Source organism: Gymnoscopelus microlampas (genome assembly GCF_963454915.1).
Source record: "Gymnoscopelus microlampas genome assembly, chromosome: 8".
Taxonomy (NCBI): Eukaryota; Metazoa; Chordata; class Actinopteri; order Myctophiformes; family Myctophidae; genus Gymnoscopelus; species Gymnoscopelus microlampas.
The window spans coordinates 55,080,316-55,107,964 of NC_139945.1; the positions used below are offsets into that span (position 1 = coordinate 55,080,316).

Sequence of the window (27,649 nt, forward strand, 5' to 3'; positions counted from 1 at the left end):
AATTGAGTGCTACAGCGCCACCATTTGGCCAATGGTTGTGAGTTTCGGGTCTTCGCCATTTGGCATAGCCCTCTACCATATTGCCGAGTTTCATAAAAAGTGACCACGCGGTTAGGCCAGAACTGGCAAAAACGGCGGAATAATAATAATAATAGTGAAAGCCAAGAGATGCAATAAGGCTTCGAGCCTATCGGCCTCGAAACCTTAATGAAGTACTCAATTCAGTGACCTACGTTCAATGAAGTGAATGGCAGGTTGTTGAAATGTGTGAATTCCTTCGCCAGTCCCAGGTAAAAAAGTAGTATACTTTAGTATATGAAAAATATAATATAAGTGTCCTAATATTATTAAAAGTATACTTTGGATTTTTGTACTTAATTAAAAGCATATTAAAAATAAACTTATACAAAGTATACTTAAAAAAGATGTAATTAAGTTCAACTTCAATGTACTAAAAATAAATATACTAATTATGGAATACTTGAAATGCATTTTTAATGTACTTATCCAAAGTATACTTTATGCAAAGTATATTTTTAATGAAATGTAAGCACACTTTTTAAAAGTACACTAAATTGAAACTGCTTAATAGTGTACTTTTAGTGTACTTAAGAAAAGTGTATTTATAGTAAAGTCATTTGTAATACACTGTTAGTCTAATATATGTAAGTGTACTATAATTGCACTCCATTGCAAATGTATTTTAATATACTACAAATACGTGTACTTTAATGTAAGTATATTAAAAGTTGTATGCCAGTGTACTTTGAGATAGCATACTTTTGATTGATTGATTGAATTTTTTATTAGGCAAAAGAATGTAAAACAACACAGTTACATTTATAATGCTTTTGTCTAAAAGGTCCGGCCAAAAAAGTCCTTGCGGGCTTGTTTCCGTTGGGGTCCTTGAATTAATTTCATAGACATATATGAACTAAATTACTAATACTTATAAGTGAGCTTTTAGTGTACTTAAGAAGAATACATTTATTTTCAGTCATTTGTAATACACTGTTAGTGTACTTTATTTAAGTGTACTTTAATTGCACTCCATTAGAAATGTATTTAATATACTTAAAATAAGTGTACTTTAATGTAAGAACATTGAAAGTTGTATGCCAGTGTACTATGAAAAAGTATAATAAACTACTAATGCTTATACGTGTACTTTTAGTATACTTAACATAAGTACATTTATTTTTCAGACATTTGTAATACACTGTTAGCATACTTTATTTAGTGTACTTTAATAGCACTCAATTAGAAATGTATTTAAATGAGGTTCCGGTTTGGCTGTTGACGAGGACGGTCATGCGTCTGTGAGCTCCAACGGTTTGCCTCACAGTTACCTCAAAAATGTTATATTTTGTTTAAAAAACCTCAACTAACAGAACAATAGTTGGATTATTTCGTCGCTTGGTGCATGGATCCATACAACCTCAGAAGCAAGAAGGCTATTTTGTCGGAAGATTCTAACGACGCCACATCGTGCCAAACAATGGCGGACGGAGGTGGACCACTAACGTTAGAGACGGTGTTGAAAGCGATACGTGATTGCAAAGATGATTTGTCTAAACAGATTGATGACAAAACATCCAACATTCAACTGGCTCTCAAGACAATCGAGAACTCTCTAACAACTGTATCAGATCAAGTCGGAGAACTGGAAGTACGCGTATCGCGTAATGAAGACAACATGGCGGACGTTCTTCTCCGACTGGGTAAAACTGAGAAGAAGTTGGGAGACGCCGAAATTAAATTGAATGATTATGAGGACAGAAGTAGACGGAATAACGTGGTTATTTTTAATATACCAGAAAAAGCTGAAGGTCGGGATGCCACTGCGTTCCTGGAACACATTATTCCACAGGTCCTCAACCCTATCGTCTTTGAGACCACATTTGTCGTTGAACGCTGTCATCGCCTCGGTAAACCCATTGAGGACAAGACCAGGCCACTGATAGCAAGAATCCTTAACTTCAAACACAGAGAAAAGATTCTCCACCGATCTAGAGAGATGAAAGAAGTCTTCCTCGACACAAGAAGAATATATCTCCACCCTGACTGCAGCGCCGAGACGCGACGCAAGAAGAATGCTTTCAAGGCTGCAAAACAGCTGTTGCTGGATAAAAACATCACTGACTATCGCCTATATCATCCAGCAAAATTGCGCGTTGCCCACGGTGGAGCGGTCAAATGGTTCAACACACCAGAAGAAGTGGAGGACTTCGTGAAGACCTTGGATTAAAAAAGTCTTTCGTCAGGATCTTTCTTTTTTCAACAGGTTAAACCTAGCGAACATTAGGGCAGGACAGCCACGGGATTTTTTCTTCCTGAAAAAGGATTGAGAGTAAGTCAAATAACTATATTTACAATGCTTTTTTTTCCCCTGTTATAGACATTTTTTTAGTTGACTTACTTTACACATAGAGGGGGACCCTTCTTGTTAAAATTGGACTATATAAGGATTATCTTTTTGTTTATATGTTGGGTCACCACTTTGCACTTTTCTTTCTTGTACTGGCTCCGCCTGATTTTCATTTTATTATTTATTTTTGATCTAACAACTTGCAAAATGACAAATATATATATTATAAATGTATGTATTATTAGGTTGTTGGTCTATTCAAGATTACTCCACCGCTAGGTTACTTGTTTTGCTTTTCTCTTTTTGTTTTCTTTTCCTGTTACAAAAATACCCTAACATGGAGGATTTGTTGTTTTTGATATTGAATCAGCCTTGAATTTAGCTTTTCAAATACTAGATATGTCTTAAAACGTTGATTTGTTTTTTGTTTTGTTAGGGAGGGGGGGAATAATTATGACCGATGCTGTGATTTACTATGAGTGACATTACTAGTGATGAAGCCTCCATCTACATTACACTTGACATTTTTATAGGCCCATTTAGACTACTTTTTCTTATAGTATAAGATTTGATTTTAGAATTAATACCTTTAAAAGTAACTGGAATGTCTGGATTTATTATTTCACTTAATATTCTTGGCCTGCCAGCTTGCCCACTACTCCTCACCCCTTTAATTTATATAGTTGTACTTTTTTTGATGCACTTAACAGTTATACAGTATATGCATACTTGTGCTTACCTTATATTTTTGCTAAACCGATTAGTTAAACTACTTTGGGGACTAACTTGACTTCTGTGGTGCGTTGTGTAGATTTAGCTGGGAGCAGGGGGGGGGGCGAGTTTGGAATGCAAAGAATGTCTGCACACTGCACGGTGATGATGCAAGACTGCAATGCCAGATTCGGCCTGTTTTGTTTTTTCTTCTAAAAAGTACGTGGGTAATTGGCGCCACCGTGAGGCGAAGTGTGGTTATGTCTTTTTCCAAAGAATATTATATGGTCTATTTGCAGATCTGTCTGAAGGAGGCTTCAATTCACTACTTTATTTTAAATTTTTCTATTTTTGTTTTGTATTGAGGTTGGTATTTAGAGAAATGATTAGTAACTGTGAGGGCAGCCTTACACTAGGTAAGAGTAGCCCATCTAATGCTTGTTTTTCTGTTTTTCTGTTTTCTTGGGGATTTTTCATGGGCTCCTGGGGTTTTGAATGGTCGCTACTTTGGCTTTCTATTATCTTTTAATAGCTACGGCACCTTGTTCATGACACAATACCTGATTTATAGCTCACTATACATTGTTGGAATCCTTTTGCGCTGTACTCCTGACTGGGAATCTAGTATTACTATAATATGCTCCATATTCATTTAAATGACTAGTGAACTAAATTTTGTCTCCTGGAATGTAAAGGGAATTAACTCTCCAATCAAAAGGAAGAAAATAATTACTTATTTAAAGAAATTATCCACAGGTATTGCCTTCATTCAGGAGACTCACCTTACAGATCTGGAGCATATGAAGCTAAGAAGGGACTGGATCGGCCACGTCTTTTTCTCTTCCTATACTACTAGTGCACGGGGAGTTGCCATACTTGTAAACAAAAACATAATGTTCAAATTGAACTCAGTAAAAAAGGATAGGAATGGCAGATTCTTACTCTTAGATTGTGTTTTGAATTCAAACAGGGTAACATTAGTAAACATATATGGTCCCAATCATGATGATCCATCATTCTTTAGTGACCTTCTCTTAAAACTAGCAGCAGTCGAGGGCCAGTGCCTTGTCGGAGGGGACTTCAACCTGGTTTTATCGCCGGCAGCCGACCGTTCGCAGCCAAAGACACTCACACCATCCAGGGCAGCCTTGGTGTTGAATCATGGCATGAAGGACTTAGGACTGTGTGACATTTGGCGTACACTTAACCCCAATGGTAAGGACTACTCATTTTACAGTAATTCACAAAAAAGTTACAGTAGGATCGACATGTTTCTAGCTCCACAAAATATACTTACAAGGGTTACGAGCTGTGCTTATTTACCAGCTGCACTATCTGATCATAACCCAATAAAGTTGATTTGGAAAATGGAGACTTCACGGCCTTCCACATTTCGATGGAGATTTAAATCATTCATGTTAAAAGATCCGGAATTTATCTCATCTATGAACACCCAAATTGATCACTTTCTTGAGGCTAATTTGAACACGGCTTCTCATGCCAATATTTGGGAAAGTCTTAAGGCTTATATGAGAGGATGTATTTTATCATACAGTGCTCATAAATCAAGGGAAAAGAGAGAAACCCTATTGCAATTGGACGAAGAAATTAAAATGCTGGAACAGCAACACTCTCAGACTAATAGAGTGGACATTTTTAATACTTTGACTTCAAAACGGATTCAATACAATAATTTGTGCACTAATAAGGCGGAGGCTGCTTTGGCTAGGACCAACTATCACTATTATGAATATGGAAATAAAACAAGTAAACTTCTAGCATGGCAGATTAAAAAGGAGGATGCAGACAGGATTATTCACTCCATTGTTACCGAAGAGGGCAGTGTTCTGACTGGCTCAAAAGAGATTAATGCTGAATTTAAACTCTTTTACGAAACGTTATATAAATCTGATCATGGCACAATTAATGCTGCTGCGGAGCGCTTTCTGGAGGGCGTACCTCTTCCTCAGATCATTCCAGAGGATAAAGAAAGGCTAGATGCTGATGTAACTGAGGAGGAGGTTCTCCTGGCCATTAACTCTCTACAAAATAATAAAGCCCCTGGACCAGACGGCTTTCCAATTGAATATTTTAAAGCATTTTCAGATAAATTACTACCCCCTTTGACAAATATGATTAAGGATGCATTGGACAGACAAGCCCTCCCACCGACTCTGGAACTGGCAACTATAACATTATTACCTAAACCTGACAAAGATAGGCAAAAATGTGGCTCTTATAGACCCTTAAGTCTTTTAAATGCAGACTATAAGATAATCTCTAAAATGATCGCAACCAGATTGGAGCTGGTCTTGCCAAAAATAATCCATCCTGACCAAACAGGATTTGTCAAGAGGAGGCAAGGGTCAGATAATGTTCGCCGCTTGTTCCATATAGTAGATGCTGCCCAAAGGACAAAGGAGCCCACATTAATAATATCAATGGATGCGGAAAAATGTTTTGATAGAATTGAACCTAGCTTCCTATTTCAGACTCTTGAGGGAATGAACTTTGGAGAAAAAATGATAAAATACATTAAGACTTTTTTTAATGCGCCAAAGGCACAAATTCTTACTAACGGGCACATGTCGGACCCCTTCTTACTTTCTAGAGGAGTTAGACAGGGTTGCTGCGTCTCTCCCATGTTGTTTACGATCGCCATCGAGCCATTTGCCCTTGCAATTAGAGCCAATGAAGCCATTTCTGGAGTTAAATTTGATCAAATTGAACACAAGCTGTCCTTATATGCTGATGACGTATTGATTTACTTGACTGATTTAGCCGATTCAGTCCCTCCACTGTTCCAGTGTTTACAGGAGTACAGCGCAGCTTCAGGTTATAAAATAAATCTAACTAAGAGTGAGGTTCTTCCTTTAAATACACATGATACAAATGTCAGAGAACTTATCGATCCACTGAAAACTTGTCCTGGTGGTTTCAAATATCTGGGTATAAAAATTAGAAAAGAGCATGATAAGGTTTTTAAAGACAATTATTTAAGTCTATTGGAGAGAGTTAAAATCGATGTTCAAAGATGGACTGACTTGCCACTGTCCCTAATTGGTAGAGTGAATACGATTAAGATGAATGTGTTACCTACATTTATTTATCTGTTTCAGTGCATCCCATTGTCTGTTTCTAAAGGGTTTTTTAGGGATCTTAATAAACCCATTTCCACATTTTTGTGGCAGAACAAAGTTCCACGTGTCAAATTAAGCTCACTCCAAGCTCCCTATAATAAGGGAGGCTTAAGTCTCCCTAATTTTAGATATTATTATTTGGCTTCGCAGTTCCGCCCTTTATGGACGTGGTTGCATCCTGAGGTTGGTGAGGTCAGGTGGCTGCACATAGAACAGTTAGAGCTTGGTCAAACTCCCTTGAAGGTCGCCCCTTTTTTGGGCTCTAAGAAAACCCTCTCCAAAATCACAAAAAATCCTATAATATTGAGCGCTTTTGAAGCATGGCAGGAGTCCCATAAATTATTAGGAAAAGATACTTCTCTGATGGGACTGACACCTCTATGGGGAAACCCTAATATTCCATACCCCATAGCTGATGGTATACTGAAGAGATGGGTCAATAATGGAATCAGAACTGTGGGGGATCTATATAATAAAGGCATATTGTCAAACTTTCAACAATTATCGTCCAAATTTAACCTTCCTAGACATGACCTTTTTAAATATCTCCAAATTAGACATTGGATTCAAGAAAAATCTACAGACTTTCCAAATATCCCAAATAGATCCCCTTTGGAAGATCACATGACCAGTACACGTGTTACCTCTACCAAAGGTCTAACATCCTCCATCTATAATATTCTAAACAAAAATATACCGATCTATAATGCGATGACTTTTAAACATAAATGGGAGACAGACTTGGGATGCACTTATGATGACGCGGACTGGCAAAACATCTTAGAAAGATCCCAGAGAGTGTTGATTTCTACGAAACATAGACAGATGCAATTTAACATTTTTCATAGAACTTACTTTACCCCACTCAGATTGCACAAGATTGATGGGAATATTTCTGCTATGTGCCAAAGATGTAAAATATCAGAAGGTAACCTGGTTCATATGTTATGGAGCTGCCCATGCTTAGATGATTATTGGAAGTTCATCTTGTCCAGTGTCTCGGAGGTCGTAGAATTTGACGTTCCACATGACCCAAGAATATGGTTACTGGGGGACGTCAGTCTGATTAATATAAACTTTAATAAAAAATATTTTGTATCACTCGCCAGTACAGCCGCGAAGAAAGTTATTCTAGTTAATTGGAAATCTGAAAATTCGCCTTCACAGAGACATTGGCTAAATGAACTCTCATCTTATTGCACACCAGAAAAGATATTATATAATGTAAGAAGAAATCCTGCAATATATCAGAAAATCTGGGGTAATTTCCTTGATGTTCTTCCATCATTGTCTCCTAATTCTTGATTTTTCTTTCTCCTCTGGCTTTTTGTTTTTTGTCTTATTGTATTTGAAATTGTCTGAAAGGTGTTGTGAAAAGAGGAAAATAAGAGACTGTTGAGGGTTGAGTAGTGTACCATTCTGGGAATGGGGTGGGGGGAGGGTCTGGGGGGACTGTTTCTGTAATTGTTGTCTTTTTTCTTTGTGTTTTTTTGTATCATGTCTTTTCCTTTATTCTTTGTCTTTTTATTTCTGTCTTGTTTACAAAAAAGAAAAAAAAGAAATATGATATTGATATGTATACACTGTGTATTGTCAATAAACAAATCATTACAAAAAAAAGAAATGTATTTAAATATACTTAAAATAACTGTACTTTAATGTAAGTATATTAAATGATATGCCAGTGTACTTTGAAAAAGTATACCAACTTACTAATACTTATAGTAGGAATTAAGTGTAGTTTAAGAATGTTATAATACACTATTTCTATGCTTCATTAAAGTATACTTTAATTTAACTTCATTATATGTTTATTTAATTATAATAATACAAAATGCACTATAATAATTTTAAGTTGTATTTTAGTGCACTTTTAAAAATTATACCAAATTGCAAATACCTATAGTGTTAATTTAGTGCACTTATGAAAAGTACACTTATTTTCATTCCTTGTGTAACATACTATAAGTATGCTTTATGAAAGTGCCCTTTAATTTTACTCAGTTAGAAATGTACTTAAGTATGCTTATTTTAATGTAAGGCCATTTTAAAATGAGCTTTAGTGTACTTTAAAAAGTATGATTATTTGCAAATCCTTTTTAATATACTATTAATATGCTTTATTAAAGTGTAGAATAATTTAAATACATTAAAAGTCCTGCAATCCTGAGACTGCATGCTGCACTGGCTTCCCTGTGATTGGTCAGAGTCACAAGCCAAATTCCAATACCGAAAATCTCGGCCACTCGCTCACTCCCACTCGGTCACTCCGACTTCGAACCGGAAGTAGTCGCGGTCCAATTGTTCATGTGCTTCTTGGAGGAGGCGAGTGGAGTCGAGTGGAGTCGGCGAGGAGGCTCTCCACTTCCGCATTGAGCGAGTGTACATCAAGTGTATCCTCGACCACTCTCAACAGCTCCTCCGCGGCAGACTTCCGCATCACGTGTACACTTTTTTTTGTTTTTTTTCCCCTTCTCCCGTGACGTTTACATGGTCCTCCTCCTCCACATGTGCCGAAAACACCGGCCGCACCCCCCCCCCCCCCCCTCGCCGCCACCGCTCACTCGTTGCGCATCTCACACACACACACACACACACACACACACACACACACACACACACACACACACAGTGTAAAGTAACTGAAAAGACCACAAGCCACTGGCTTTATTGCGTTGTTGAATGATATAAAGCATAATACAATTATACATTGTAATATATTGTGCACACTTTCTGTCTCAAAAGCTGTTTCTCTTCGTGCATGCCTCAATGCAGTACACGGACTACTATAAATGACTGAGACAAAGATTATGTTAACATTTTTAACTTCTGGGACGAAGAAAAAGAAAAGTAAACGGGAGGTGCGCGAACAGCGCGATGGAGAAGAAGGACCCGCCGATATTTAATATTGTTTGTTGGTGAAACAATCATGACTGATACACATGAAAGAAGACCCTTCACAGCTAAATAGAGAATTTTACATTTTAAGAATCGGTTCAGAATTGAATGAGTACGACTATAGTTAAATGTGAACCTGTTTCTGCTATAAATATGCATCCACCGTTCTGCGCGCCCCTTGGCTGCGACGTTTCCTTTTTGACACACATCTACACTTCATGGAGTACATTTTGTACTGGGGTTCTGGGGACTGTACGAGCAATAAGAGGGACAGGTCAGGATTAAATTCATAAATGTAAGTTTGCTCATCCTGGCGCTTCATTCACTATTTCAGGAATAAATGGCTTTGCACAACAATGTTAACTATAAAGATAACGATGTGGCCATTCATCCACATTGATGAATTGTCTATTCTTATATTCTGTATTATTCTATACCTGCATATTATTCTATGCATGTATATTTTCATCCACGCCTCTGCTGCTCTGGTCCAACTGTGTGAGACGTCATAAGTGATCGCGGAATTTGCCGTCACTTTGAAATGACGCGATGAGTGTAGTCCGATCCTTTGAGGGAAACCGCTCGACCACTCGTCCTCTCAAATAATCCTCGGCTCCTCGCAGGGGCGGGGCTTAGGCGCGAGTGGAGGAAGCGAGGAGAGTGAGCGAGTGACCGAGTTTTGGGGAATGGAATTCAGCTACAGGGTTCCCTTTCAGCAGAGCCATTGGCTCTGCCTTTCAAATTTGCAGTCATGTGATTATGACATAATCAACTGTTCCGTTTTTGTCACCATCTTGTCACTTGTCACAAAATAGTACATCCATACTAAAAATATACTTTAATACATTTTAAATAAACTAAATGGGACACTTAAAAAGTACATTTGAAAAGTATTATTAATATGATAAAAGTGTTTTAATAATACACTTTTACACTACTGATAATGTACTGTAATCCCATTTAAAGTAGATCTACAGCACACTAATGATATAATATAATTGCACTAAAAGTGCATTTAGACCGCTCGTGGGTATACTTTTCACTACTGTACTAAGTATACTTAAAGTTTGTAAAAGGTTGTACGAATTTAGCACACAATTTGCACTTTTAGTATACTCAAGCATACCGTAAGTAGTAATTTATTAGTACTTGAGTACACTTAAGTTCAATTTAAGACGGCAAAATAGTACATCCATACAAAAAATATACTTTAATACATTTTAAATAAACTAAATGGGACACTTAGAAAGTACATTTGAAAAGTATTATTAATATGATAAAAGTGTTGTAATAATACACTTTTACACTACTGATAATGTACTGTAATCCCATTTAAAGTAGATTTACAGCAGACTAATGATATATAATATAATTGCACTAAAAGTGCATTTAGACCGCTCGTGGGTATACTTTTCACTACTGTACTAAGTATACTTAAAGTTTGTAAAAAGTTGTACGAATTTAGCACACAATTTGCACTTTTAGTATACTCAAGCATACCTTAAGTAGTAATATATTAGTACTTGAGTACACTTAAGTTCAATTTAAGTCGGCTAAAATAGTACATCCATACTAAAAATATACTTTAATACATTCATCAAAAGTATACTTTTAGTATGCTATTTTTTTTACCTGGGGTAGCCATTAATTATCACCTCAAGAACAATAGCCAGTTAGCCACACACACAAGCCATCAACTCAGTTAGACTAGTCAGACCACATTCTTGCTGTTCGTAATGTATTATGCAAGCACATAATGAAGTTGACCAAAGTTTCTCAGCTGCATTTTATTAGTGTCTATATGTCCTCTGAAACAAAGGGGTTTATAGCGAAAACTTACTTAAGCTGCTTTATAAATAAAGCACTTTGAAACTGAAGATGATGGCCAATGTTGATGATAATTGATTAAAAAATATAATATATATATATATATATATATATATATATATATATATATATATATATATATATATATATATATATATATATATATATATATATATTGTTGCGGCTGATAATAGTCCCAGTGACTAATCAGCCGGCAGGCTAAGCCTGGGAGATTTAAAAACTGTATGACGCGCATTAAAATGTAAAATACTCGGTTCGAAACTAATGCTCAAGTTTAAAATGCTTTACTTTCAAGTTCAGTGCACCAATTATTACAATTTACAATAAAGAAAATAATGTAATAAATATGTGTCAAGAAATCGAATAACTTAAACAGTGAGCAATAACAAATACAAAATGCGGTAAACAAAAATATGGCTCTCCCAGCTCACCCTGCCTCCAATGGGCAAACCAACTCATCAAGGTGAGCAGGTGAGAGCCACTATTTATAGTTGCTGAGGCCCACCCACAGAGACACACCCATCAACAATGTGCCAATGCGGTGCCTTTGTCAATCACATCAATAATCCTCATTTGGCTCCTACATATATATATATTTAAAAAATGAAATAAGCCCCCCCTGCAACGTTTCCTTTTTGCCACACATATACACTTCATGGAGTAATTTTTTTTGTACCGAATTAACCGAATTAAAGTAATAAAAAACGGAAATAAAAGGGGAATAACCGCGAAAAAACGCGCAATAAAAGGGGAATAACCGCGGATGCGCTGATGGCCACGTTGTGCGCACGTGCATGTGATGACACTAAAGTCTCACTCCAAGATTTTCCTGAAACTTGGCAGCCCTGTCCCTATGTCTATGACATCAGTCGCCTATGACACATGAACATGTGTGAAATAACGTCTGAAATCTGAAACCCATTGAGCTGGAACACAATGGGATTTAAACCTCAGCCTGATACACAAGAAGTCAATGAAATGTTCCCAAACAGCAGACATGTGACATCTGGTCACTCGTCCTAGACAGAGCTTCAAACAGCATCTACTTATAGTGTCACGCACCATAAATAGAAAAAAGAAATACAGGAAATTGAATCTCCAGTTGCTTATGTGTTCCTTTTCCATTTTTTTCAGAAGAATACAAAGGTATTCTTGCTAGCAGATGTTCCCATAAATGCTAGCTAGCTGTTTAGACTTTACCCTCAGGGTGCGAATTATGGGGATCCTTGAAATTGAAAAGTTTGAGAATCACTGACTTAGGGGGTTTAGATTCTTAAATTTAGAACTTTAAATTCTCACCGGGTCTCCTTTAACTCCACTCTTCCCAGGTTTGCCATCGTCTCCTGCATCTCCCTAGAACAGGAAAAAATATGTGTGATTTGTTAGTAGCATGTGATAATTCCAGTACACATTTTAAAGGCATCTGGGTTCTACGTTATCCTACGTTATCCTACATAGAACCCAGACTACTATAATTGAAATGCACGTCCGGGGTTGGTCAGCACACGATCACTCCACTTGCCCCAAAACGTTTATGCCGGACTTTGCAGTCCGGCAAAAACAGGAGAGGAGAGGAGAGGAGAGGAGAGGAGAGGAGAGGAGAGGAGAGGAGAGGAGAGGAGAGGAGAGGAGGGGAGGGGAAGGGAGGGGAGGGGAGGGGAAACATTAAACATCTAGATGTGAGGGCCGCAGAGTGGCCCAATCCTCTAGTCCTATCAATTGTCAACCACGATGTCACCTAACTGGTAAGCCTGGGTTCCCGGTTTCTCCTTTGGGTCCCGGATCAGTGTTGTCCACACCCGCTTCACCCTATTGGATGACACAACACAGATTCTTACTTTGAAGATTTTCATTGAGGTGAAAAGACCATGGCGCTATGGCCCAGAAAGGCATGCAAGTTGAAGTCTCTGCAATACTTGTGGGTTACAGATGTGTGCCAGCTGTGTGTGACATTTCGTAAATACAAATGACCTGTCACACAATCCTCCTCCAATCAAAACCAATCAGATATTTTCTAGAGTCAACAGTTAAAAGGATTTGATGTACACTATATCATATATAGCGATTTTATGAGGGGGCCTGGGGGGCACTTGCCCCCCCTGGTGGCCGGACGTTTTTTTTACATGTAACTTTTGCCAATATATGGCAAGTATATGCATAATATATGCTGCATATATGCCATATTCAGGTTCATATATGTGGATACATAGGAAATATATCTCTATGTCTCTTCTTTGTCCACATATATGGATATATATGTACATATATAGAGAAATATATGCAGGCAGCCAATTTCATATATGTCACATATGATAAACATAACATGTTGCATATCGTCGGCGTCCAGCCGGGACCAGCTAATTCCATTTTCAGGTTTTGTTTTTTTTTCATATATCAACGCTATTGAGTCTGTGTAAAAGGAAAAAACAAAACAAAACAATGAAAAGTATTAAAAAGCGCCTCTGACGAAAACGCCCAACTCCATTGGATCCTCAAACTGTCCGTCAAAAACAAACAACTCCCCCTCCTTTCATGCTCTCCACTGCTGCATGACACAGCTAGCCAGAGAAGATCAAGCCAATGAAATATAAACATCTCCAAGAGCTCAAGGAGATCATGCCAAAGGACTTTCACAGCTTTTATGACAATCTAAAGCACTAAGAAACACCCACCACACACATTGAAAAGTGTACTATAGTACTATAGTCATAAAACTTCATTCTATTGCAGTAAGTTGTAGCATAAACCCAATTTCCATACATTCCAATTTCTGACTTTTGCCAATTGTCAGATCAATACCATAGTCTAAAAACTTCAGGGTTTTTGCCAATTGTCAAATATAAATACTACAGATAAAAAAAAAAACGTAATTCGGCCAATTGTCAGATATACATTTGGACAGTTTTCACTGTGTACTTTCAGCGTTAAACCAATATGCAGGATGTGACTGAATATCACTCATGTTAGACTGCATTCATGCTTTACCCTCCACCTTTAGCAGAGACTTTAAGTGAACAGTCATTTGCTCTCGGCTCTAGTCACCGTTTTGCGGGGTGGCAGAATTGTTTGTTGCATGATCCATGGATGTTTCCAATGCATGTGAAAATAAAAGTTGCTTAAGTACAGCATTCAGCTTGATCTATACTTAGTATATGAGGATGGCGCACACCATAAATAGCTGATCTCCAAGCTCACAATGCGTTGTGATGTGTTGTGAGCTTTGAGATTCATTGTCAGCTGTTCTTATCAATGATGGACAAAACCTCCTAACTCCACTCAATGATGGACAAAACCTCCTAACTCCACTTGAGCTGGATTTGGGTAAAGTGGTGATAATATAATGACACATGCAAGTATCTGATAATGTATAAAGTCACAATACCAAGTTTGATGAGGCAGTATTGCTTTGTTTTAAAAATATAAGGTTTTCTTCATTTTCTGAAAAATGTATATTTTGTTTTTCATTTCCTGAACGATTACCATTTTGGAGTTAGCTGGTTCCGGCCGGACAGCAGAGATATATAAAAACATATATGTTCATATATTTTCTGTGCCGCCCCTGGTGGCAGAGGCACTGGCCCTCATTTATCAATGGAGCGTATAAACCGGCTTATATTTTTCCATAAATGCGGCCCTACACCAACGTCAAAGTCACAGTTATCAACGAATCCTACACAGCCAATCCTAGCGTACATTGGGTCGGAGCCTTGATAAATGTCACGGCTAAAACTGAGCGTCATTTAAATAACACGCCCTTAAATATTCTCGAAACGCCATGATTTTACGACATGGCGAACCAGAATACGACCAAATAAAGCATGGAATGCCAATAAGAAAGAGTTTCGCCGGCTCGCCTCGCATCGGTGCCTGTCAAGTCATACACACACACACACACACACACACCCACACGCACACACGCACCTACTTGTAGCCCAACTGCGTAACGGTACAATCTTTGTCAATGAAGTAGGCTAGTAGCTTACATGAATGACAGATTATGATACCACATCGCCATGAATGGATCCGACTACGTTTGTATATTAATGTATTTAACCCATACCGAGCAGTGCGCGTTCAAGTTACTAAAATAAAGCAGTCAAGGCTATTCCCATTTCCCAGTGAGACTCGGACCGTCAGGCGGGCGAGTCCCCATGCCGTGCCACATTAACGAGAGATAGCCTGAAGAGAACATTAATGGATGAAGGCTGGTGTGTGTTGGACCATGGGTTAAATGTTTGATCTCCCGGTGGCCATGAAAATATAACAACAGCGCCGCTGCGCCGGTCTAAACTCCCGAAAATGCGCTCGCAGAAGCGCTCGTATATTTTGAAAATAGCAGATCTACAAGCTCACAGCGTGTCGTGATGCGACCTGTTGTGAGCTTGTAGATCTGCTATTTTCAAATAGCCAATGCAGCCAGATCGGCAAGCTTAACCGAATGACTGTTAAAGCATTTTGTTTACATTAGTTTATAAAATATTATATCTTTACAGGGATTATTTATTAGTGTAGATATACATTTTGGAGTGGATATATGTGTCCAGATGCCTGTCAGACAATGCTGCTCCGCATGTCTACAATGGAATAAACGGGCGCAGCCAACGTCAACAACTGCTCTCGACCAGACAGCTTAGAAAGGGAAATTAAGTATTTCTGTCAGCATACCAAAGTATCATGTAACCACACGGCTAACCACATCAAGCATAGAGGAGGGTATGGGGTCACATGCATGTCTTGAGTGACAGGAGAGCAGTGGTGGAAAGTAATTAAGTACATTTACTCAAGTGCTGCACTACAATTTTGTACTATTTTGAGGTACTTTAATTAACATGAGTATTTCCCTTTTTCAGTACTTTATACTTTATACTGTACTTCAGTTACAAGTTAATTTTCAGATTTAGGTTATTAGCACAAAACATACATTATCCACTTAAAACCTAGCCGGTCTACAAGCTCACAACCTGTGTGAGCTGGTAGATTACTTTAGCACTTTAAGCATATTTTGATGCCAAAACTAGAGAGAGGGGAGAGATGAGGAGGGGGCGGGGGGGGGGGGGGGGGGGGCAGTCTGTGCATGAGAGACAAATGGAGGGAGACAGAAATAAATAATGAAACACGGAAACATAGAAAGTAGCAGAGTGTAAGAGAGTAGCTATGCTCCATTTGTGGGGCACGATATACTAATACTTTACTTTAGTAGTACAGCATTTGTATTATACTAATCCTTAAAGTATAATATTGTGGCAGTTAGATTTATGTTTTTATTTATGTTCATTCATTTATATTTATTTCCCGTCCACGAATAGCTCTCCCAGTAATGGCACACAGTGCATTGTGCCACAAAATACTCAAAACATGGTTAACATGTTTTTACTGTACTGTATTTGTTGCTATCCGGCAGAAACCAGCTAACTCCGTTGGATCCTCAAAGTTTCTGCTAAACCAGCTAAGTCCAGCAAAGGGGGGTGGAGTTAGCTGGTTTTGCTGACTCCAGGCTCCACCCCCTTTTGACCCCCAACCTCATTGTGAGCTTGGAGGTCCATTCAGCTGTTCTTATCAATGATGAACAAAAACTCCTAACTCCACTTTTTGTTTTGTCATTTCCTGAAAAATGTACATTTTGGAGTTAGCTGGTTGCTGCCGGACAGCAGAAATATACACTAAAGCATTGGGACAGTGAGACAGATAAACTGATTTCTTGTACTGTATATGTTACAGGGTGATTGGGGAACCAGGGTGATTGAAGAAGGAGCGCTTGTTTTCAGGCAATTCTGTAAAACCAACGCTAGAGGGCAATGCAAGCCAGACTAGAGGGTGTGTGTGTGTGTGCGTGTGTGTGTGTGTGTGTGTGCGTGTGCGTGTGCGTGTGCGTGCGCGTGCGTGTGCGTGTGCGTGTGTGTGTGTGTGTGTGTGTGTGCGCGCGTGTGTGCGCGCGTGTGTGTGTGTGTGTGTGTGTGTGTGTGTGTGTGTGTGTGTGTGTGTGTGTGTGTGTGTGTGTGCGTCCGCGTGCGCTTTTATGCACACGCGCACACGCATGCACACACATGCGTGCGCGCATGCACACACCCGCGCACACACACATTGTTTTAGTTTCTCCCTGACACACACACACACACACACACACACACACACACACACACACACACACACACACACACATACACACACACACACACACACACACACACACACACACACACACAGACAGACAGACAGACAGACAGACAGACAGACAGACAGACAGACACACACACACACACACACAGTGATCCATGAAAAGAACTATTCTGTCCCTATCGGTTTACAACTCGGACGGCGCTGTGTCGACTAGCAGAGTATCGGCCGGTCAGTGCGGGCACTTGCGCCTGGAGGCGCGAGGCCGCGCCTCCTCGGCCTCAAGCTCTGCTGAGTCGGCGCGCCTCCGTCATGGACAATAACTATTATCACGTGTGCGTGTGAACACGTGTTCAGCGTAGCTTCCTGGTTGCTATGTGGGGGGGAACAACAAAAGACAGGTCCGCGTCGGCGTCGCATCAAAGCCCCGCCTCGCGGCGCCCTCTCCTCCTCCTCCTCATCACGCCGCCTCGCATCAAAGCCCCGCCTCGTGGCGCCGCGTCCTCCTTCTCCTCGGAGGAGGAGGAGAACAGTTTATTACGCGAGGCTCGTGAGGAGGAGGAGGAGGAGGAGGCTCCTCCGCCTCCTCCTCGCGAGCCTCGCGTAATAAACCCCCGCCTCGCAGCGCCTTGGCCTCCTTCTCCTCCTCCTCCTCGCGAGCCTCGCTAATAAACCCTGTCTCGAAAAGCCCCGCCTCGCCCCGAAGCCCCGTGCCTAAAAACGAGCGCTCTGTCTTCAATCACCCTGGTTCTCCAATCACCCTGTGACATATACACTAAAGCATTGGGACAGTGAGACAGACAAACTGATTTATTTTTATTTTTATTTTAACTCACCGGGTCTCCTCTCAGTCCCTTTTCACCCGGTTCCCCCGGCTCTGCCCTGATACCCGGGATGCCCTGGGGAAGTGAAACAAATCAAACTGTAGGGACAGGTCAGAGGGCAAAAGTCATTGCCACCGAAAAATGATCAATCACGCTCCAGGCAAACCCATCTCTGCTGAAGATACTAAATTCATACCATAAGAGCTTAAGTGAACAAACACGACTTCCTCCAGCAGCCAAGATATAGAGATACAGTAGAGATAGTGTAGAGATACAGGGATATACTGTGAAGTATAGAGATATAGATATGTAGTGAGATATCTCCTACAGCTAGAAACAACATAATCATACTACCTTTGACTTGACCGATTTGTTTTTTTTGGTGTTGCACTGGTCCTTTTAAAATTAATTGAAATATCCGATCTTATCATTTGTTCAGATTAAAGTTAATATTAATACACTATGAGTTGAGACTATCAGTTGTCAGGTTTGTGTTCGAAGGGAGTTCATGTTGGTACATTTTAAAGCGGTCCTACACCATATACTGTACTTAAAAAAGAATGTAATTCAAAATATAATAGGTCCATAACATGAATTGTTTAGAATATAGGTAAAAATAAGCAACTGTTGAGTGGTGCTCATCTTTAGTAATAAGAGAGAGAGAGAGAGAGAGAGAGAGAGAGAGAGAGAGAGAGAGAGAGAGAGAGAGAGAGAGAGAGAGAGAGAGACACAGAATGAACATAGTCTCTCGAGCAGGGGTCATCAATATGTCATCAATATGTCCGTAAAATCACTTGGTCTCAGAGAGCATACATAACAAAGAGAGCCTAACCCTAACCCTGTCAACAAAGGATATGTAAATCCCGCTATGCATGATGGGATTGATAGCCCTGTTTACTATCTTAGAATGAGATCCATTCAACTGGTCTGTTCTCTACTGAAGAGTTTTAACTTGACTTCAGTTCTATAAGCTGTATAGTTTCAAAACTATTCACTCAATCTTATTAACCAATATATCATTATTTTGCTATGATTCCCTGCTTGCATATGACATGAACAAATGAAAATGAAAAAAAAAAATGCTAGATGACTGTCTCCTAGTCAAATTTGGTCACATACAGTATGCTGTCATGTTTGTGTTTGAAGGAAGTTCATGAGAGAGAGAGAGAGAGAGAGAGAGAGAGAGAGAGAGAGAGAGAGAGAGAGAGAGAGAGTGTGTGCCAGAATGAACATAGTCTCTCGAGCAGGGGTCATCGATATGTCCGTACACGGACACATGTGTCCGTGGCAAAGACTTGGTCTCGTCCGTGGCACATTTTAGAGTTTCTTTTTTACACACCATTATAATGTTCTTATTTTGATCATACGAACCAATTACTGAATGTAATTGGGTCGTCTCCAGGTTTTCTTCATAATATGTATATGACACTGATTTACTACGTCTTTATGGCACATTAGGAGTCCAACTAGGACAGTGGTTCTAAAACAACAACAAAAAGTACTGGTGGTTATCAAATGTTTTATTTGCAAGGACCCTCTTAACTCTGAGAGTGTACATGTACCATTTGTACATGTCTGTGTCATGTATGTGTCAAAAATTTTGACCAAAATGTCCACCACAAGCCAGCATGCCGATGACCCCTGCTCTCGAGCCAGACTGTTGGCTCACACAATTTTCAAAAGCTTTGTGCAACTGAAGCACTGGAAATGAGAGTTTAAAGCGGATGCCCCGGCTCCCCCCACTTCCATTTATATTTTTTCATTCATTTTTTAAAATATTTTAAAGACATTTTAAAATATATTTTCGTGAACAGAAGTTGTCTGTCTTGAGAGACTAGTATGAACATGAATGAATAAATAAAAGACTGCATGTATATTTACTGGGTTTCCTGGGTTTCCTCTCTGTCCTGAGCCGCCATCAAGTCCTGTTAGGCCCTGCAAACAGACAATAACAACTTAAAGACGGGTGCCCCCCCCCCCCCCAGAAAAAGTGCAAAACCATAGCACCACCTCTTTAAGTAGGAGACATTGACAAACATTAACAAACCGTCTGCTTCCTCAACACGCCCAGTCACTTCCTGGACACAACATAAATAAATAAATAAAAAAGTATACACTGCTACCCTAGAACAAGCCAAGACATTGAGCTACAATTGATTGATGTGGTGATGACTACAGAATAGACAAAACATGCTGTATTTTATTATTGAAAAGTCAACATTTAAGGTTTTGTTCCAATGGCAAAGATAGCCTCTTTTTTTAGGCAAAGAATTAAAATGTAACCACCTGAGGAAATAAAGAAAAGAAATGCATTCAGTAGGGCAGTAGGGTGTCACTGTCAACCTCGAGGACTTAAAAACTCCCCAGTTTACTCTTTTAGAGAAAGGTTATTTCCACTTGGTCTCAATGTGTTCAACATATTTGTAGTGTTTGATGGTAGCACTGAGCTGTCAGTGGTTCTCAATGTGGAGTCCTTGAGGGGGTTCTAAGGGGGTCCTTGAGCGAGGGGGTCCCCAGCTTAATGATAGATAGTTAGAAACCAAATGGACCCTTGCAGGTCTGTAACTCTGAGAGTGTACACATTTTCTGAACCATTCTTCAGCTCCATGGTCACTGGACTAAATATTTGACCCGATCGTCAAAAGCGACACAATATTACCAAGACGCCCCCTTAGGAGACCATTTGTAGGATTTGTGTACATTTCGCCTCTAGTGGCTCCAATAGGCTCTATGCACATCAGCCATATTGGGAATGAATTGGGCCCCTTCCTTACTTCCTTCACAGGTGTTACCAATGATACTAATTAAGGCTCTGTTCCATTTACTGTAGTGTGGCATAGTGGTTGTCTTATTTTCAAGGACCCCCATAACTCTGAGAGTGTACAAATGGAACCAAATGGACCCTTACGGGTCCATTTGGTTCCATTTGTACACACTCTCAGACACACCTGTAAAGGGCCATTTGGAAGCCCATGAGGGTCCCTGGACCCCAACTGTAGACCCACTGGTGTTTTCAGTGGGCAAACATGCACATTATTAGCACCCTGACTCTGTTTTACCAGAATGGAACAGAGCCTTCATTAGTATCATTGGTAACACCTGTGAATGTGTTCATAATATGGCTGCTGTTAATAGAGCCTAGATAGATTAGGGGTTAAGAGTCTTGCTCAGGGACAAATTTCATTTCATCGACACATTTGCTGACCCAGGTAATAATAACACAGACAGACAGAGATACCAAGAATTAGCGTAATAGAGATAAAGAACTGCATAGTCTTAATTACCTGTTCACCAGTTACTCCATCAAGCCCATGCTCTCCGTCATCACCCTGCAATGGCAAAATGATTCAAAGATGTTAAGTACTTGTAACTGTTACACATTTAAAACCTATTTTCTTTTCTTCTCTTTTTCCAGCTGTCATGACCTTTAAACTAGACTTGTTAAAGATATTTCACACTACATGCAACATGTCTTATAACTTCCTTAGATAAATGAATTTGCATTCCAAATGAGTCAATCACTCACTTTGTTTCCCCGGTGGCTTTGGTATCCCTGTAACATACACACAGATTGAAGGCAGGTCAGCTAAAGTGGTTTAGTTACTCAACACACGTGTGTGTGTGTGTGTGTGTGTGTGTGTGTGTGTGTGTGTGTGTGTGTGTGTGTGTGTGTGTGTGTGTGTGTGTGTGTGAGTGTGTGTGAGCGTGTGTGTGTGTGTGTGTGTGTGTGTGTGTGTGTGTGTGTGTCAGGGGCGCCGGAACGGAATATGACGTGTTTGCGCGCGTGCATTGCGGTTATTTCGGGTGGGTTTGTTGATTTTTGGGGGGGATAATGCGGTTATTTCGGTTAATTCGGTTCGCCTCGCGCTCGCGGTGGTCGCGAGGTGCGGGGGACTGGACTGATTTTATTATTTATTTTAAAAACACTTTTTTCCCCCTTTTTTTTGTGTGTCTGGACTGAATATTGGGGGGACACAGTGTCCTTTAATTAAACAGGCTCCGGCGCCACTGGTGTGTGTGTGTGTGTGTGTGTGTGTGTGTGTGTGTGTGTGTGTGTGTGTGTGTGTGTGTGTGTGTGTGTGTGTGTGTGTGTGTGTGGGTGGGTGGGTGGGTGGGTGTGTGTGTGTGTTTTATCATCTGTTGTACCTTCATTCCTCTTCGCCCAGCACAGCCCCGTATCCCCTGGGGTCCAACTGGTCCAGGTAGACCTCTGTCACCCTGGGGGTAGACACAGACAGCCACAACAAGAGGTCAAGGTCAGACAGATCAATGCATGTGGAGTGACTCTATATTGAAACCTTGCGGACAGCTTCAACAGTGAGTGGGTATCCAATACAAGCCCAGTTGAAAGAAAGAACAAAAATGTTCATAGACACTACATACAGGGGTCATCACCATTCTGGCTTGTGGTGGACATTTTGGTCAAAATTAAATTTTTGCTACAGACATACAAAATGAGTGGACATACAAAATAAAATGAGTGGACTTTCTAGTGAACTAGAAAAAGTGCTCCTCGGAGCACAGGTCTCCGCCAGGTCAGGTACGTTATTGTGGCCTCCTGGTGGCGCTATAATAGGCCAATGTGAAAAGGGTGTCATTTCCTCTTAGGCCTTTCACGGCAATCGGACACTGCATTCATGATTTGAGACATTTGTTCCAAAAATGTGTTTTGATAAATTAGACCTGCTGGTGGCACTATAACAAGCCAATGTGAAAAAGGTGCCATTTCTTCCTCGGCCTAGTGGGAATGTGCGTGTGAAATTTCACGGAAATCACAAGCTGCGTTCATGATTTGAGGCATTTTGTTCAAAACGGACCAATCCTACAAACTTTGGAAGCCAACCTTAGCCAATGAGTATGGAATATGGAAAATCGGACAGATCCGTGTTGATCACATGACTATAGAGATACTGTGTACCAATTTGCATGACGTTTGGATAAAATCTGTAGGAGTAAATGGGTTTTTGCACAAGTCGGCCTCCACAAATTTGGGGCAGGGGTTCTGAATTGGCATCCAGGGAGTGTGTGTGCACAGTTTCGGAGCGAGCGGGCCAACGGTCAGGAGGATTCGCCCCTTCCTCACGGAGAAGGCAGCCCAGGTGCTCATCCAGGCTCTTGTCATCTCCCGCCTGGACTACTGCAACTCCCTCCTTGCTGGTGCTCCGTCATCTGCCATCAGACCTCTGGAGCTTGTTCAGAAAGCTGCGGCTCGTCTGGTGTTCAACCGCCCCAAGTTCTCCCACACAACCATCCTTCTCCGTTCTCTACACTGGCTCCCCGTAGCGGCTCGCATCCAGTTCAAAACCCTGGTACTAGCCTATAGGGCAGTGAAAGGAACAGCTCCTTCTTACCTCCGGGCTATGCTGATGCCTACACCCCTGCCCGACCACTTCGGTCTGCCACCTCGGGGGCGACTAATTGCCTCGTCACTCAAGGGTCCTTCTGGCCGATCCACACGGTCACGACTCTTTTCTGTTCTGGCCCCACAGTGGTGGAATGAACTTCCCACTGATGTTAGGACTGCAGAGTCACTGCCCATATTTCGCCGCAGGCTGAAAACCCACCTCTTCAGGAAACACTACCCTTCCTCTCTAGCTGGCCTAGTTGTTGTTAACTAGTTGTACGAACGCTTGTTTTCTATTGTTGTATTATTGGATCTTGTTTAGTCGATACACTTATTTGTTTTAGCTCATGCTCATTTGATTTTGCTATTTTGTCTCATCTGTTTAAGGAAATAGGTAGCTGATATATTGCACTTTTACCTTAGCGCTAGGTATACTCTTGGTTGCTTGCTTTTGCAGAAAATGCACTTAAGACTTCTGGTGATTAGTAGTTTTCGTTCCCTACCTATGTTGAATACACTTATTGTAAGTCGCTTTGGATAAACGCGTCTGCTAAATGACTGTAATGTAACGGTGTCGGAGACTAGCCGCTCGCAGACGAACGGACGGACGGACAGAGGGACGGACGGACGGACAGAGGGACGGACACACGGACGGATGGACGGACGGACGGACAGACGGACGGGGTAAAACATACTCTCTCGCCATGCCTTTCGGCCTGGCGGAGACAATAATATTACCAGAAACACATAAAGAGCTAGCCCTGAATGACCATAACAGGTCTGTAACTCTGAGAGTGTACACTCTCAGAGTTAAGGGGGTCCTTGCAAATAAAACATTTGAGAACCACTTGTACTTTTTGTTTTTGTTTTAGAACCCCTGTCCTAGTGGACTCCTAACACCATAGTAACATATAGTAAATCAGTGTCATATACATATTCTGACGAAAACCTGGAGACTGACATTTAGTAATGGGGTCTTATGATCAAAATAAGGTCAAAAAGAAAATCAAAAATTTGCCACGGGCGAGACCAAGTCTTTGCCACGGGATACATTTGTCTGTGTACGGCCATATTGATGACCTCTGACTACATAGCATGTTGCATGCTTTCTTGGCCAGGTATGTCATGAACAAAACAAATAAAAATGGAAGGACAAACACTTACAGCAATTCCTTCCTCTCCTGGGTAGCCAGGATGGCCCTTTGGCCCGACCTTGCCCTGTTCAAAGGGAAGGACAACATGTGAGGAGCTACAGTAAGACACTATTACACCATTCAATAGGCTCTATGCACAGCAGCCATAGTATCACTTCCTTCACAGGTGTTACCAATGATACTAATGAAGGCTCTGTTCCATTTAGTGTAGCACAGTGGTTTCCACGACCCCGATAACTCTGAGAGTGTACAAATGGAACCAAATGGACCCGTAATTTGTACACTCTCAGAGTTACACACCCGTATAAGGAGCCATTTGGAAGCCCATGAGGGTCACTGGACCCCAACTTGAGACCCACTGGTGTAGCAGAGTGTTTCTAGTGAGGCCCAACATGTATGACATCAGCACCCTGACTCTGTTTGACCAGAATGGAACAGAGCCTTCATTAGTATCATTGGTAGCACCTGTGAATGTCTTCACAATATGGCTGCTGTGCATAGAGCCTATTCGCCATTTACAGCACTCAACCAAATCTGTCACACTGACTGTCAAAGGTCAGCACATAAATACACAAGAAAACCTGTTGCCTCATACACACGTACATTTTACAGTTCACAGCCACTTATTCCCATACCCTACTAGCATATCATCTATTTTGCTATATATAAACATGCAGTTTGTCCCAATACGTATACTTTGTCGCACAACTGTGTTGGTCACAGGAAATAACACATTTTCAACTAAAATTCAATTGAAAATCTGTTCTCTTCGGTGAGTGACACACTCGTTATGACAAAGTAGCCTATTAAATAAGCAATATTACACTTGAGGTGTTCTTTACTGTTATTATTGCCACAACCGTGATTAAGAGGGGTTAAGAGTCAAAAGCAAGTCGATTTGAGGAATGTCCAAGTACAAGCCAAAGATGGAAAACTTTATGTGTAGGCTACAATTACAAGACAATGTAACCAGCCACACTTCTCATACTGACACTTACTAAAGTTTTATGTAAAAAAATATAGTAAGAAAACAGTCATACCAACAAACACCTTTATAAACATAATGAAAACAAGCTATAATTTGGACATCAGCCTGTTTTCAAATGTATTTTATTTTCATTGATAGTTTTTATGAATATATTTTCTCCCCAACAATAGACATTTAAGTTTATTAAGGGATGAGACAAATGGCCTGGATCTCCATTCATCAAGAACTGCTCCATGAATACTCTGCTAAAAGCATTATTGCAGTAGAAGACACAACAATGAATTGGGCTGTGAGTGATGTTGTATCTGTTCATTGCTTTACTAATGGTATAGGGTAGTTTTTTTTCCCCTCATCGTTATGTTTTTTATTTGAATGATTATTTTCCTCGTCGTTACTGTATATCTCTGTGTTCTGAGCACAACCAATGGAATGTTTTTAGGTTTTTCTTCTGTTTTAGTTTCACACACGTTGAAGGTTTAAAGTCATGCAAGTTACAGTCACCTTTGACCCTGAGATGCCCCGAGATCCGCGAATCCCTATGTGTCCAGAGCACTTGCATGTAACATTACAGCAGTCTCTATCTGCCACTGTGTCCTGGAGAGAGATAAACAGCAAAATACATTCAATGGGAGGGAGAGTGTGCGAGGAAGAAAGAGGACAGAATAAAAGACAGATCGAAGGTTGTCAGGAAGTACGAAGGGAAAGAAAGATAATTGTGGTAAATGATTATTAGGAGGTGACTGTCATCATCAAGGTTCTCCTTTGAAAGACAATCCACATTTACCATCACCCACCATTATTAACTTTTTCCTTTTGACATTACCCTTAGGACCAAATTTTCACTCCTCCAGACTGACAAGCTGAGACAAGAAACCATTTCTGAAGAGACAATAACGACATACTTCACATGTTGAAATGTCTCATTTGCAAATGCAAGGCCATTGTTGAGCACAGACTTAATTGTTTCGCAAAACCACTGCAAACTCACTTTCGGGTTTTAGGGCTACGGTACAAATGTTCTATTGGGCAATCTTGTTCCATTAGAAGACTAAAGTGGTCAAGGTAATAATGGCTGTAGACTGACAGCCACAACTTACAACTTGTCTCAGCATGGTGCTGCCCACACTCTGCATGCCAATGCTGAGAGGAACTTTGTAGCCAAACCCTCGACCAAACTCCACCATTTGCAGTTGGCCGGCATCTCGGGCTCCCTCCAGGGCAACTATCAGTAGGGCACTTATACCTTAGCGAGCAAGACATGATATTTAATTAATGCATTTGTTCTCCTCTTACAGAAGATATAAATAGTTGCATCATGCCATATGCATGTCAACACATAACAACATTTCTATTGAGGAAATGCACTGAAAATAGAATATTTTCTGTATATACTGTATGTACACTGATATACAGTCTAAGTATTCTGTGTATGTGGTCTCCTATTGTATTATACCATGTGTACCAGTATACACATATATAATGTAATTTTGTAACAACAGCATGTCTTTGTACAGCGCTAGCCTCGCTTAGCCAGCCTAAATATCACAAGCTCCGTTTTTTGAGTTACTTTGTTTGGAAAATATCTACTGAGTATCAATTGAGCCTGTTAGCTGGAAGTCAGACCAGCTGTTTAGATGATAACGGCAATGATTATCCTAGTGTTTTAAAATGTAACAATGGCTGTATTTGAAGATATTAGAGTTGATGCTGCTATGAATTGGTTTGAATTGATTGAAGGCCTTTCTGGAATAAGAAGATGTTTATTTTTTTTTCTTCTGGGCTTTCAACTGGGCTAAAGGCTGATCAAAATCAGCCAGCCGTATGCAAAGGGTTAGGGTTAGGGTTAGGGTTAGGGTTAGGGTTTAGGGTTAGGGTTAGGGTTAGTATTTTGGTCTACACCCACTGATGATGCCCACAATCTGCCCATTGAAGCAAATGCCTAACGAAGCAAATGCCTACTGAGCCTTGCCCAACCACAATCAGGGAAGGGAAGTTTATGGGCTGGCTTTGCAAGGCTAGTACTTATGCCGACAAATGTGCTATATTACCATAACATCTGAAATCAAGGCATTTAATAACAAATTAAACAATAAATGATCATTATTGTCCATCCAACCCCAACACCCTTTGTCCCATAAAATCGGTTCTGCTGTCCTGAAAATGTTTTGATCTGGTCACCCACCCTAAGTCCACCATAAAACTCAACATCACTTATATATTATTTTTTAGGTTTGAGCTCACACAAATTATGAATTAAATA

General features: G+C 40.3%; 1 protein-coding gene across 1 annotated transcript in view; it reads right to left on the reverse strand.

The window, feature by feature from the left end:
* Window positions 1-27,649, reverse strand: part of LOC311050654 (collagen alpha-6(VI) chain-like) — a 67,690-nt gene that overhangs the window by 20,379 nt on the left and 19,662 nt on the right. Inside the window, exons 12-21 of the mRNA XM_084064740.1 lie at window positions 26,487-26,632; window positions 25,891-25,983; window positions 24,412-24,465; window positions 22,050-22,121; window positions 21,430-21,456; window positions 21,188-21,232; window positions 19,785-19,838; window positions 17,916-17,978; window positions 12,709-12,774; window positions 12,265-12,318 (exon numbers count right to left, since the gene is read on the reverse strand). Of these exons, the coding sequence (XP_083920866.1) occupies window positions 12,265-12,318; window positions 12,709-12,774; window positions 17,916-17,978; window positions 19,785-19,838; window positions 21,188-21,232; window positions 21,430-21,456; window positions 22,050-22,121; window positions 24,412-24,465; window positions 25,891-25,983; window positions 26,487-26,632 (674 nt within the window). The remainder of the gene's footprint in view (window positions 1-12,264; window positions 12,319-12,708; window positions 12,775-17,915; window positions 17,979-19,784; window positions 19,839-21,187; window positions 21,233-21,429; window positions 21,457-22,049; window positions 22,122-24,411; window positions 24,466-25,890; window positions 25,984-26,486; window positions 26,633-27,649) is intronic.